Raw genomic sequence first — 14892 nt, 5'->3', positions numbered from 1 at the left:
CTGTCTAGGAGGGCTGTGCTTCTCTGGCCTCAGCTCTGAGCTCCAACCCCTCACATCTTATACTACACTGTAATACAATAATAGTAATTTAATACTACACTGTAAAAAAAAAAGAAAGAAAAAAGTCACTTTTTACAATGAAAAAAATTCCCCAAAACTTTTTTGTTTTTGTCAAATATAAAAAAAACGTTATTTTACAGATATTTAAAAAAAAAAATACAGATAATGAACAGTGAATATCTTCTTTATATCTTCTATATAAATCTATAGACAAAGTAACGGTTTTTACTCTCTTTTTTTACAGTGTACAGTAACGTGTTGATGCATGTAAATGAATAAATGTTTAATTATTCTGTGATGGTTGTGATGTTCAACAGGTTTCTAATAAAACTTTTTCATTTCTGGGTGAAAAAATGACTAATTTGCACGTTTGTTTAATAATAATAATAATAATAATAATATTAATGTTTGCACGTTGATCTAGAATTCATCCCCGACATAGTTCATCATGTCCCTCTGCCTTTCTTTCTCTCCTCCTCCTCTTCCTCCTCCTCCTCTTCTCCACCTCCTCTCCTCCTCTTCCTCCTCCACCTCCTCCTCTCCTCTCCTCCTCCTCTTCCTCCTCCTCCTCTTATCATCCTCCTCTCCTCCTCCTCTCCTCCTCTTCCTCCCCCTCTCCTCCTCTCCTCTCCTCCTCCTCTTCCTCCTCCTCCTCTTTTCCACCTCCTCTCCTCCTCTTCCTCCTCCACCTCCTCCTCTCCTCTCCTCCTCCTCTTATCCTCTTCCTCCTCCTCTCCTCCTGCTCCTCCTCCTCTTCCTCTTCCTCCTCCTCTTATTCTCTTCCTCCTCCTCTCCTGCTCTTCCTCTTCCTCCCCCTCTCCTCCTCCTCCTCTTATCTTCCTCCTCTCCACCTCTTGATCCTCCACCTCCTTCTCTCCTCTCCACCTCCTCCTCCTCCTCCTCTCCTCTCCTCTTCCTCCTCCTCCTATTATCTTCTTCCTCCCCCTCTCCTCCTCTCCACCTCCTCCTCTTCCTCCTCCTCCTCTTATCCTCTTCCTCCTCCTCTCCACCTCCTCCTCTCCTCTCCTCCTCCTCTTCCTCCTCCTCCTCTTATCATCCTCCTCTCCACCTCCTCTCCTCCTCTTCCTCCTCCTCCTCCTCCTCTCCTCTCCTCTTCCTCCTCCTCTTATCTTCTTCCTCCTCCTCTCCTCCTCTCCTTCTCCTCCTGCTCCTCCTCCTCCTCTTATCTTCCTCCTCTCCACCTCTTGATCCTCCACCTCCTCCTCTCCTTTTCCTCTTCCTCCTCCTCTCCTCCTGCTCCTCCTCCTCTCCTCCTCTCCTCCTCCTCTCCTCCTCCTCCTCCTCTCTTCCTCCTCATCTTATCTTCTTCCTCCTCCTCTCCTCCTCTTCCTCCTCCTCTCCACCTCCTCTCCTCCTCTCCTCCTCCTCCTGCTCCTCCTCCTCCTCCTCCTCCTCCTCTCTCCTCCTCCTCTCCTCCTCCTCTCCTCCTCTCCTCCTCCTCTCCTCCTCCTCCTCCTCTCCTCCTCCTCCTCTCCTCCTCCTCCTCCTGCTCCTCCTCTTCCTCCTCCTTCTCTTATCCTCCTCCTCCTCCTCCTCTCCTCTCCTCCTCTCCTCCTCCTCTCCTCCTCCTCCTCCTCTCCTCCTCTCCTCCTGCTCCTCCTCCTCCTCAGGAGAGGCAGGTAGCCAGGAGATGACGGCCCAGGTGACGAGTCCTGGTGGCCAGACGGAGGATGCGGAGATCATCCGGGGGGAGGAGAGCACCTACAGCGTGCGGTTCGTCCCTCAGGAGATGGGAGCGCACACCGTCAACGTGAAGTACCGCGGGCAGCACGTCCCCGGGAGCCCCTTCCAGTTCACCGTGGGGCCCCTGGGGGAGGGAGGGGCCCACAAGGTCCGAGCAGGAGGCACGGGGCTGGACAGAGGAGTGGCGGGGACCCCAGGTGATCTCAGATCTATCAAAGGACCCTCGCATTCCTGTAGTGGAAATCCGTTGAAAATACATGAATACAAGAAATGAATGCATGAGTGCGTGACCTGGCACAAGTTGGGATTTCAGTTTTATGGGAAGAGACAAACTCATTAGACCAACAGATCCCAAACTTATTTAGCTGCGCACCCCATTCTATGTCCCAGCCGGGTTGACGCACCCCCAATCCTACCTTCAAAAAAAAAAAAAAATGCAATAAGCTTCTTTATAGCCATATTAAAGGCGGTATAACAAAATAATCACCATCACAACAATGCGCTCTCGCATTTGAATTAATCTGAAACACAGTTTCAATATAATGCAACAAAGTTATGCGCCAGCTTCCACTTTTAAGAGCAAAGAGGATGATGACAGGCTCAGGATCAGAGGCAGAAAGCACATAAGTTGGGAAAATTTTAATGCTTTGAGCCGCGTTGAACAAAAAATTGCAGCAAGTTTAAATGAGCGTGGAGCTAAACAACCCGACATCATAACAGGCTGGAAACATGGAAGAAGACAACTTAACTACGCTTCATTTTAAGATGAAGTGCATTTTGAATAGCCTGCATTTATTAAATTATTAATATTACAGTTTTTGATTTTACACTTTACAAAGGAAATGTTTATTTACATTACATTTTTCATCTCGCGCACCCCCTAGCAGCAGCTTGTGCACCCCTGGGGGTCCACGCACCACACTTTGGGAATCCCTGCATTAGACAAATCAGCCTAGCATATCGTAGGAGGATGCTCTGGCTGATACCATAACACCAGAATAGGAATCTGACCTCCCAAGTGTGCTTTGATATCAAAAGTGGAACATAACGGTGCGTTTGTTGTTTTTTCCAGCTGAGTTCAGTATCTGGACCCGGGAGGCCGGAGCTGGAGGTCTGTCCATCGCTGTGGAGGGGCCGAGCAAAGCCGAGATCACGTTTGAAGACAGGAAGGACGGATCGTGTGGCGTGGCCTACGTGGTCCAGGAGCCTGGTGAGACAGATCTAACCCCTAATAAACAAATAAAGTGGATTAAAGTCCTGATTTCTGCGTCCTCTGCACACGTTTTATGTACAAACAGTTCCAGGTTTGACCCGCAGAAGAAATCACTCAGAAGGAACTTTGTCTTGAGTTCCACAGGGCTCAACCCTGGTCCCACTGCTTTTTAAAGTTTGTTATTGCATGGATGAAGTGGATTGTGATGGTTGTTCTGCGTCCTCTGCACACATTATATGTATAAACAGTTCCAGGTTTTTGTTTCTCTTTTGGTAATTTTTACATCTATTTTTAGTCAATTTGTGTCTTATTTGGTTATTTTTGAATTTCTTTTGGCCAATTTGTGTCTTTTTAGGTAATTTTTACATTTTTTTGGGGCCAATTTGTGTCTTTTTCGGGTTATTTTTACATCTATTTTTAGTCAATTTGTGTCTTATTTGGTTATTTTTCCATCTATTTTTGGCCAATTTGTTTCTATTTGCACAAGAGTGCCAAGTATAAAGTTTATGAGGAAAGAAATTGAATGAGAGATTAAATCCAGTGTTTAAAACGTGAAAACATTAAATATAAAGGTATGTGAGGACACACTAGGGACATGGGGCTAGTTAATGTCTCTAAACAGATATAAAAAGCTTTTACTACTCTGTATGAATCTTTCGGGGATGAAAATGATCTTGTTTACCACCAAAACTTGGAGCCGTCTGCTTATAATTCAGAGTGTGTTGTTTATTTTTATGATTATGACGACAGCAGACGTTTTATGTGGTTTCTTTGCTGTTTTTTCTCTCCAGGCGACTACGAGGTTTCCATCAAGTTCAACGACGAACACATCCCGGACTCTCCGTTCATCGTGCCCATCGCCACTCTGTCCGACGACGCTCGCCGCCTCACCATCTCCAGCCTGCAGGTGACCCGGGGTCGTTCACAATAACACCTGCAGACTTTATATGATAGAAACAAACATAATGGTGATAACGGCAACATTCCTGCTTGTAGACGTCAAATCATTCAAAACTTACTGAAGTTAAAGTACAAAATGTTCTTAAAGTAACTAAAGTAAACGTACACGTTATGCAGATTCTTTTTTATATTCTATATATATTGTTGGATTATTTACTGTCGTTTTAACTTTTTAATATACTTCATGTGCTTTAATTCATAAAAATGTTTCATCACGTTTTTATGGTAAATCTTGATGTGAGAAGAAACTAAAGCTGGCAGCTAAATGTTCACTGGAAATTATTTGTTTCTTACCAATATTAAAAAACTTAGATTTAAAAGTGTTAAATAATTTATTGTATTTTAAGAGGTTATTTATTTTCTTAAGTGTTCAACGTGTTGATTTCTAGATTTAATAATCTTAATTTAATAAATCTTGTCAAGGTAAATTATCTGTCCATGCAGCAGATCATTTCCCTCAGATTTAATGTTTTATCCGGTTTTAGACTAAAGACCTTTTTGCAGTGGACTTTCATTAATAAAAAATGTTTCATCAAGTTTTTTATGGTAAATTTTGATGTGAAAAGTAAGTAAAGTTGGCAGCTAAATGTAGGAGGAAAAATACAATATTTCCTGTAAAATGTAGTGTAAGTAGAAATATAAATATACATAAGTTAAGTACAAGTACCTCAAAACTGTCCTGAAGTACAGTACCCTTTTTGTTGAAATTTGCGCTTTATAATTTAGATTTATGGTTGATTTCTGTTTTGTTGTACCATTTTTATTTATACAAAAAAAACATTTCCTATATTTTTTTCAGTGTTTAGTCGTATCGTGAGAATATGGTTATTATTTATGGTTACATCTATATATATTTGCGGCCTGCAGGTGTTAAACCCTCTGACGTGTCATGTGCTATATTAAAAGTGACATTTCTTCATGTATTCTTAGTGTGTGACGGAGAGAGATGTGTCTAAGTGTATCTGCTCTTTGTGCTCCTGATGACTGCATGAGCAGAAAATATCCGTTTGAAGCAGAGCTGCAGAGTGTCGCGCTGATCAGATGCAGTTTCCATGATAACAGAAACACAAATAAACGGAGGAACAATAGCTGCTCTGTTCTCCGTTCTGCTGCTCTGACCCTCCAGAGCTGCACAGCAAGAAACAAAAACATCAGGGACCGAACATTAGAGAACAAAAAGAGAATTTAGGACAAATTAGTTTCATATCAGCATTTCAGTGTAGTTTGGTTTGGTTGTGCATATGACTAAACATGAAGCAATGATTGTTCTGGTGAGATTAAAACCCTCAGATGATCTTCTGAAGACGTCTCAGCAACAAGACGAATCAAACCATCACGACTGGAACGTTATGGAACTGACTAAATGTTCAGAGCTCAACAAATCCGTCTATGTTAGAAATCTTTCAAAAGCTCGTTCAAATCTAAAATGTTCTTGTTAAAAAAAACAATCAGAAAGTTTTCTTTATTTTACATTCAGCAACACGATGTATATTTCTTTTTTTTTTTTTTTACATAGAATTCACTGTAATTTAACATTAAAGGCCATTAAGCAATTCAATAATACTGTAAAAAAATCTACAATGTCCCATTTTTTAAATTAATTTACAGATTTTAAATTTTATTTTATGGGTGATATTTGTAATAAAAGTATTTTAAACAGGAAATCCCTGTAAAATAATACAAATCATTTTTTACAGTGGTAAAATGGCACGTAAGACTTGAGAAAAGTCTATCAATGTGTTTTTGGCTGTAAAACCATGGAATTAAATGTATTCTTAATAGAAACCAGTTTGGATTGAAGAAGACGGACACCTCAAAGGTTTTCAGCGACATGTTCTTGTTTAGTGACATTACAGTGACGTTTCTTCTTCTGGTCTTCATCAGGAGATGGGGCTGAAAGTTGGCCAGGAGGCGTCCTTCGCCGTCCAGCTGAACGGAGCCCGCGGGCTGATCGACGCCAAGATCCACACGCCGTCAGGAGCCATCGAGGAGTGTTTCATCACCGAGCTGGACAGCGGTAAGAGCCACACAGCAGACGGTTGGTTTGGAAACGAAGAAAGCATTAACACTTACCACGGAGTTCCACAGGGCTCAAGTCTGGTCCCACTACCTTTTAATATGTCCCCGCCTACATACCATCATCCAGGAGCACAATAACAAAGTTCTTCACTATGCTGATGACACCGAGCTCTTTATATCTGATGTGTCCATGATGACAGAACAAATCAAGACTGTGTTCCACGTGTTTCCACAGACCAGCATGCGATCAGGTTCATCCCGAGGGAAAACGGAGTCCATTCTATTGACGTCCGTTTCAATGGCAGCCACGTCCCCGGCAGTCCCTTCAAGATCCGAGTCGGAGAACCCGGACAGGTCGGAGATCCAGGCATGGTGTCTGCCTTCGGACCGGGGCTGGAGGGAGGAACCACAGGTACGCACAGAAAATAAAAAATGAAATAATAAATACAATTAAAAAAACATGTAGAAGAGATAAGCCTCCCAATTAGAAGGAACTTTATATATTATTATATAGTTCCACAGGGCTCATTTCTGGTCCCACTGCGTTTTAAAGTTTGTTATCGCTAAGGGCTATCTGTGAGCTCAATGCTAATGTGTATCAATATGCAGATGACAATCAACTCTATAAATGCTCATCTGAAACTCATTTTACTGCTGAAAACTGTTTATTTCAAGAAATGTGTGCAAATTTACTGAGATCAGTGGATCAGGTGGTCAGTTCTGCCAGCTTTAGGGTTAGAGGTTTAAAACAACTCCACTGTTACGTATTATATTCAGTATTTTATGTTTTCTGAACCACTTGACGAGGAATTTAGTGACTAAAACACTAAAGGTGCAAAATATAAAGTTTATGAGGAAAAACTAGTAAATTAGAGATTAAATCCAGTGTTTAGAACATGAAAACATCAAACTGAATCGTATAACTTGTGTGTAAAAAAAAAAAGGGATGGGTTGAATGCAGAGGTTAAATTTCCCCATTGTGGGATTAATAAATGGATAAATCTTAAATCTTAAATCTGAGTTGACATGAAAGTTAACTAGTTAACTTACCTAGCTGATGCCTTTTACAACCACAGGACCACAGGTGTGCACGACAAATTAACTTATAATTCAAAGCTGTTCATGAAGTCATAAAGTGGATTGTGACGTGTTCGTCACGTCTTTGTCGCCCTTCAGGTGTGGCGTCAGAGTTTATCGTGAACACGTGTAATGCCGGTTCAGGAGCTCTGTCAGTGACCATCGACGGGCCTTCCAAGGTGAAGATGGACTGTCAGGAGTGTCCTGAGGGCTACAAGGTCTCCTACACACCCATGGCCCCTGGGAACTACCTGATCTCCATCAAGTACGGAGGACCCCAGCACATCGTCGGCAGCCCCTTCAAGGCCAAAGTCTCAGGTGGGTTTAATGCTGGAATGTCTCTGAGATTATTGCAGTACGAAGTTCTGGGACCTCGTCCATCATCCACCAAACTGTCCAGTCCTCACTCTGGAGCCTTCTCCTGGTCGCCCAGACATTGAAACATGATTCTCTGTTTTTTTCTTCTTTTTGAACCAAAAAGAAAAAGCAGAGTAATAACTGTGGTCTCAAGATGTCAAAATCCAGCATGTGTCTTCTCTGCTTCAGCCACTGACCGGATTTATTTATAATTTCTGTTATAAAAAGGGAGTCTTTATTCTTGATAGAATCTCATGGACAAGGGGGGCGCCAAAGGATATAAATGTTGTTTTTTCCTCCAGGTGCACTTGTAAACAAGATTATCTTTTAAAATTAAGGTTGTTTGTTGAGTGTTGAAAAAATCCACCTGACTTAGATTTTTGCTAAATTTTGCTGAATTGTCTTCAACAACAACAACAACAAAAAAAATGGAAATTTGGCATCCATTTAAAGATTTTCAGCTCATGATGGTTCTTCTCATTCTGTTGTGCATGTTTGTCAAGAGAGACGGCGTTATTTATATTATATTCGATTAATTAACACCTTTACGCTCTAATGTACCGCCCTTGGGACGTTGGGCTCACAGAGCTATAGCGGGACGAATTTTTCTTACAGAGAAGATTTTGATATCATATGAAACATAAGATCTAAGGAATCCTTTGGTACAGAGCATGTCAGGGTATCTTGTTTGGAAGCAAAGTTCGGCTATTATAGGCTTTTACTTGCTCGGTAACTAAGCATTGAGATTTTCAAAGCGATCCTCTGACCTCTGACTACATAATTTATGAATGAAAATGGATTTTATGGATTTCCACAAGAGTTCTCTTACATGCTTTATTATGACGACATTGTATTTGGCCACTCGTACATATCGGGGTCCCTAAACGGTCAAATGGACTTCGGAAAGCCTTAATAGGTTTAATTAATTGATTAAGTCAATTAATTAGTGATTTATGAGCAGAGCAACACAGTGCTGAGCTGCATCCTAATTAACCTTCAGATCCCCAGCTTTCATATGATGTACACTTCTATGGGGCATTAATTGTTGACCTGATAGCTCCCCTTAAAGTCCACTGACCACAACCCCCCATTTTTCACAAAAAAAGGGGCAGAATCCAGTGGCAGGAAAAATAAAAAGGGCCCATTCTGCACAACGTGGAGCTCTGATGCATCATGTTTGATGAAATAATCCTCATCCTTGATTACGATGAGCATCAAGTTAAAGGAGATCCAGATCAAAGTAATCAACGATATGGTACTGACAATTAAAACTATCGAACCAAACCATCTAGGGGGGTCCCGGGTTATGTTAGCAGAAAGAATAATAAATAATAAAACTGCAAAAAAGTCTATTTGCATGTAAATTAAAAATAGTAATAGTTTTCATTGTAAAAAGAAAATTCACATTTTAAAAATGGTCTAGAAACATAAATGTCACACTGTGAAAGCTCCTATGATTGAACTTTAACCGGCTTTTTGTAAATAAAGTAATTACTGTATATAAAACATAGATGGGTTAATGAGATAAAAGATACAGATCAAATCCAAACCAGAGCTCGTATCCACAGGGAGTATTTGGTGGAGAAAGTGTAAAGGTTGTTGAGGTGCTCCTTCTGAACTGAGACTCTCTGACTCTGTCTGCAGGACCTCGTCTGTCCGGCGGCCACAGTTTGCACGAGACATCGTCCGTTCTGGTGGAAACCGTCTCCAAGTCGTCAGCGATGGGAGGAGCCTTCGCCTCCTTACCCAAGTTCTCCTCAGACGGCAGTAAAGTCATCTCCAGAGGCGCCGGGCTGTCCAAGGCCTTCGTGGGTCAGAAGAACACGTTCACAGTCGACTGCAGCAAAGCAGGTGAGGAGCGGCGCCATGCAGCGCGGTGATCATTTTATACAGTTTTTACCTTTGACCGAGCCTGTCCCCATCTGCAGGCACCAACATGCTGATGGTGGGCGTCCACGGGCCGAAGACGCCCTGCGAGGAGGTCTACGTCAAACACATGGGCAACAGGATGTACAACGTCACGTACACCGTCAAAGAACAAGGCAGCTACATCCTCATCGTCAAGTGGGGCGACGAGAACGTCCCCGGCAGTCCCTTCCACGTCACCGTCCCTTAAACAGAACCCTCCGTCTCTGCGTCCGTCCCTCCGCTGCAGCTACTCCTCGTCCCCATGCACTGAACATGCAAAGACTTTTCACTTCCTGTTTTCACGCTACGTGCCAAAGTTTATTTACTCTCGGAGAAACTCAGCGGTTTTATACGAACCTTACTTCAGTTCTAGACAGTTGTGCTTCCAGTTGTTCCGCAGTTTTAAAAGTCCTGACACACCAGCATTTAGAACGGTTCCCTGTAGAACTGTGCTCATTCGGTCAACTCACTCGTTGACCAAGTTCTAACCTGTGAAGGAAGAGAGTCCGAGTCCACGAGTCAGCTAATATCAGGAGATATTTTCACGTATGCACCAGATGAGACCTGCAAACAGGATCAAACGTGCACTAAAATGTTACCAAGTTATTTATCTAGTTGCACAAGTCAATATCTTGTTGCAAAAGTTACTATCTTGTTGCACAAGTTAGTATCTAGTTGCACAAGTTAATATCTAGTTGCACAAGTCAATATCTTGTTGCACAAGTTAGTATCTTGTTGCACAATTTAATATCTTGTTGCACAATTTAATATCTTGTTGCACAATTTAATATCTTGTTGCACAAGTTAGTATCTTGTTGCACAATTTAATATCTTGTTGCACAAGTTAGTATCTAGTTGCACAAGTTAATATCTTGTTGCACAAGTTAGTATCTTGTTGCACAAGTTAATATCTTGTTGCACAAGTTAGTATCTAGTTGCACAAGTTAATATCTTGTTGCACAAGTTAGTATCTAGTTGCACAAGCTAGTATCTAGTTGCACAAGTTAGTATCTAGTTGCACAAGTTAGTATCTAGTTGCACAAGTTAGTATCTAGTTGCACAAGCATCTTGTTTCAAGTGATCTGACGTGAAGTCACTGATTTACACTTGAAATCCGACCTGTCGACTCGTTTTATTGGTTCAGACTCAGTAAAGTTAAAGACAATCTTCCCGTCATGATCAGTTCAACCGTCTGGATAAACCACTATGCAGATCTTTCTACTTTAAAGATGTTTAAAGGATATTTTTGGACTTTGAGAAAGAAAAGATAACTGGAACTCTAACTTTACATCTCTTTGCTTTCACTTTATTTATTCTCAGACCTTTTTTCCCCTCATTTTATTTTCTTTGACAGAAAATGGTCTTATTGTTGAGGAAGAGCAGGTGATGAGGTCAGATTTTTGTTTTTTACCACAGAAGAAGAAGTGCAGTGAGACGATCCGTTGATTTTGTGAATGTTGAAGAAGAAACACAGTATTACAGAGTGACATTTTATAGTGATTTTTCTATGTATCAGAAATGGATGAATGGAATTGATTTGAACTGTTTGATATGTTAACCTTCAATCTGGCAACATTGTGCAGGCATAATAAAAGTTTATTCGCTGACTTGCCACAAAGACCGTCTGTTTCTTTTACCACAGATTGACAGTTTGTCCTCTGAGGGGCGCCGCAGGACCCTGACCTATGGCTAAGCCCCGCCCCCAAAGCAATGAGCCAATCACAGTGCGCATAGCTAACCCAATACACTCGGACATTCTCTGCTTCCACGTCCATTGAAATGCATTGGAGCTAGTCCGTTTTCATTTGTTTTTATATGTTTTTTCTTGACATTTTAAGTTTAAAATGATCAAACGGTGTTCATGGGGTCCATGCAGCTCTGACACTAGGTATCCTGAGAGGCCACGGGGGGATTTACTGCCATTTACCACATCTCACCCCAGAGAAGTGTCTGCTCTGGAGAAAGTTATGACCACAACACCAACTAAACGTGATAAAATGAACAAGGACGTCTACATCTGTTCTAAGGCAAGTCAACAACGTGTTCGAGGCAACATGTTGTCACTCTGATAGAGACGTTAGAGAGGTTAAAGTTATCTTTAACCTCTCTAACGTTAGCCGAACCCTTTCTAACGTTAGCCTAACCCTTTCTAACGTTAGCCTAACCCTTTCTAACGTTAGCCTAACTCTTTCTAACGTTAGCCTAACCCTTTCTAATGTTAGCCTAACTCTTTCTAACGTTAGCCTAACCCTTTCTAACGTTAGCCTAACCCTTTCTAACGTTAGCCTAACCCTTTCTAATGTTAGGCTAAAGTTAGCTAACGTTAGCCTAACTCTTTCTAACGTTAGCCTAACCCTTTCTAATGTTAGCCTAACTCTTTCTAACGTTAGCCTAACCCTTTCTAACGTTAGCCTAACCCTTTCTAACGTTAGCCTAACCCTTTCTAACGTTAGCCTAACCCTTTCTAAAGTTAGCCTAACTCTTTCTAACGTTAGCCTAACCCTTTCTAGCGTTAGCCTAACCCTTTCTAACGTTAGCCTAACCCTTTCTAACGTTAGCCTAACCCTTTCTAACGTTAGCCTAACTCTTTCTAACGTTAGCCTAACTCTTTCTAACGTTAGCCTAACCCTTTCTAGCGTTAGCCTAACCCTTTCTAACGTTAGCCTAACCCTTTCTAGCGTTAGCCTAACCCTTTCTAACGTTAGCCTAACCCTTTCTAACGTTAGCCTAACCCTTTCTAACGTTAGCCTAACTCTTTCTAACGTTAGCCTAACTCTTTCTAACGTTAGCCTAACCCTTTCTAACGTTAGCCTAACTCTTTCTAACGTTAGCCTAACCCTTTCTAATGTTAGCCTAACTCTTTCTAACGTTAGCCTAACCCTTTCTAACGTTAGCCTAACCCTTTCTAACGTTAGCCTAACTCTTTCTAACGTTAGCCTAACCCTTTCTAACGTTAGCCTAACTCTTTCTAACGTTAGCCTAACTCTTTCTAACGCTAGCCTAACTCTTTCTAACGTTAGCCTAACTCTTTCTAATGCTAGCCTAACTCTTTCTAAAATTTGGCCTAACTCTTTCTAACATTAGCCTAACTCTTTCTAATGCTAGCCTAACCCTTTCTAACATTAGGCTAATGTTAGCTGACGTTAGCCTAACCCTTTCTAATGTTAGGCTAACGTTAGCTTCTAGCTGCGTTGTACATCATGTCACTTTGTTTGCTGGGAGTTCATTGGCCTTTTTTTTTCTAAGATAATTTTTTGTCATTTTACTGCTTTATGAGATAGTGACAGATAGAAAGGGGAAGACATGCTGCAAAGGGACCTCAGGCCGTATTCGAACCCGCCGCAGCAAGGACTCAGCCTTAACGGTACGCGCTCTACCAGTGTGAGCCACCGGGACGCCCCGTTCATTGGCCTGTTATGTGCTAGTTTTTGTACATTAGTAATCGTACATTGTTAGCTGTTGTCCAAAGGGCTCCAGTTATACCAGGGGTCGGCAACCTTTACTAACAAAAGAGCCAATGTTGGACAAAGAAAGAGAAAAAATGTCGGTAAATAAGATAAAATAACCTACTCAATCTAAATTAACCTACCAACATTACTAATAGGCCATAATGAGCATTCATCAATTTGATTTAGTAAGAAATTTCTCAGGAGATTTGGTAATTTTAATTGTAAGCTCGCCTTTCTAGAAAAACTCAAAACTAGACCTGAAGTTGACAAAATGTAGAGTTTAAGGTGCCGGACACTTAGTTTCTAAAGCTCTGATGCACATTTTAGTTGACTTTTTGATGGAATTTGAATAAAAATTCCAATAGGCTGACGCCAATGATGAATAAAAAAAAAATAATAATAAAAAGAAATAAAAAATAATAATAAAAAAAAAATATATATATATATATATATATATATTTATTTATTTATTTATTTTTTAAATTTTTATGTATATTTTTATGTAAATGTTTGTTCAGATTCAGTGTGAGGTGGAGGAGCTGCAGGAGGCCAGCAGGGGGCAGCACCTCCTCACTCCTCTCCTCTCCTGGTCAAACTCCGTCAGAGACAGAAACAGGGACTCTTACAGGAACAGGAGGAGAAACAGGAGGAGAAACAGGAGGAGAACAGGAGGAGAAACAGGAGGAGAACAGGAGGAGAACAGGAGGAGAAACAGGAGGAGAACAGGAGGAGAAACAGGAGGAGAACAGAGAAATCTACACTGATTCAAATTTGTGTTTTATTGTGTAAATGTTTAGTTTTCTTTGTGTTCCTTCATTCGGCTGCAGACGGAGACGATTTATAAACTGTTTATATTTATATTTATATTTATGTTTATATTTATATTTATGTTTATGTTTATATTTATATTTATGTTTATCATTACTGTCATTCATTGCTGTGTAATATTTATCTCTGATTTATTTCAGGACTCTCATGTTTATGTTCCACGTGTCCTCCATCTTCTTTCATCTTTTTATGTCTTTTGCACTGATTCACACTCATCAATAACAATAAATAAAATATTCTCCTCCTCCTCCTCTCCTTTCCTCTCCTCCTCCTCTTCCTCCTCCTCCTACTCCTACTCCTCCTCCTCCTACTCCTCCTCCTAGGAGTTACACTCTAATTTAGTTGTGTTATATACAATGACAATAAAGGCCATTCTCCTCTATTCTCCTCCTCCTCCCTCCTCTTCCTCCTGCTCCTCTTCCTCCTCCTCCTGCTCCTCCTCAGCAGTAGTGGGTATATTTAGTGGGAGTTGACGCTGTAATTAATGCCTCAGATGGAGGAGGTCTGACGGGGCAGCTGAAACTAAAAATACCTTCTCCTAATTTAACCAGCCGGATTTCTAATCCAGGAGTCTCCTCCTCCTCCTCCTCCTGCTGCTCCTCCTCCTCCTCCTCCTCCTGCTCCTGCTCCTCAGAATGTATATTGTTATTATGATAATAATTATTAGACTTTTGTCTGCAGGTAAAACATCTATTATTAATATTATCTTTTTAATAAATTGGTTCATTTTGCTGCTAAAACAGAAAAAGCTACAACTGGCCGTCAGTGTTGCAGCAGTGACTTGTGGGTGATTAAAGCTGCCCAGTCAGGTGACTTGTGGACTTGTGATTGGTGACTGACACGTGTCGTCGAGTCTCGTTCTGGCTCGTCTCCACTCGGCTGCTCTGTTTGTTCTGATCGGAGCTGCAGCTGATGGATCTCTCCCACTCGAGTCTCTCTCGAGTGTTTTTGGCTTCAGACGAGTCACTAGCTCTGTTTATTTACCTCTTCTAGATTATAACTCTCAGATCAGACAGTAACAGACCAGGAACACGTCAGATCATTACAACCTGAAGCTTCTTTACACAAGTTAGTGTCTTGTTACTTTTTTTGAGCAGTGGTCGTTTATATACTTTAAATTTCATAATACCTTTAATCCTGTAACACCACGAGCTGATCCTCTCACTGCCTTCATGGATTATTGTGGACACACACACACACACATACACACACACACACTTGATTTTGAGTTTGAGGTCGAGTCAGAGTCACATAAAGCAAACGAGCGAACAAAGGTGAAAGATAAAGTGGCGTTCCTCGTCCAGGAATGTAGTAAAA

At 41.3% G+C, this 14892-nt stretch overlaps 1 protein-coding gene across 1 annotated transcript in view; it reads left to right on the top strand.

The window, feature by feature from the left end:
* LOC131960664 (filamin-C-like) overlaps window positions 1-10909 on the top strand; it is a 72752-nt gene extending 61843 nt beyond the window's left edge. The window contains exons 42-49 of the mRNA XM_059325925.1: window positions 1692-1961; window positions 2837-2974; window positions 3769-3884; window positions 5822-5954; window positions 6192-6368; window positions 7133-7351; window positions 9035-9241; window positions 9319-10909. Coding sequence (XP_059181908.1) covers window positions 1692-1961; window positions 2837-2974; window positions 3769-3884; window positions 5822-5954; window positions 6192-6368; window positions 7133-7351; window positions 9035-9241; window positions 9319-9506 — 1448 coding nt within the window. The 3' untranslated portion in view covers window positions 9507-10909. The remainder of the gene's footprint in view (window positions 1-1691; window positions 1962-2836; window positions 2975-3768; window positions 3885-5821; window positions 5955-6191; window positions 6369-7132; window positions 7352-9034; window positions 9242-9318) is intronic.
* Window positions 10910-14892: the final 3983 nt, after the last annotated feature.

This window comes from Centropristis striata, chromosome 22 (genome assembly GCF_030273125.1).
Source record: "Centropristis striata isolate RG_2023a ecotype Rhode Island chromosome 22, C.striata_1.0, whole genome shotgun sequence".
Lineage (NCBI taxonomy): Eukaryota > Metazoa > Chordata > Actinopteri > Perciformes > Serranidae > Centropristis > Centropristis striata.
This window is presented reverse-complemented; position numbering and strand designations above follow the sequence as displayed.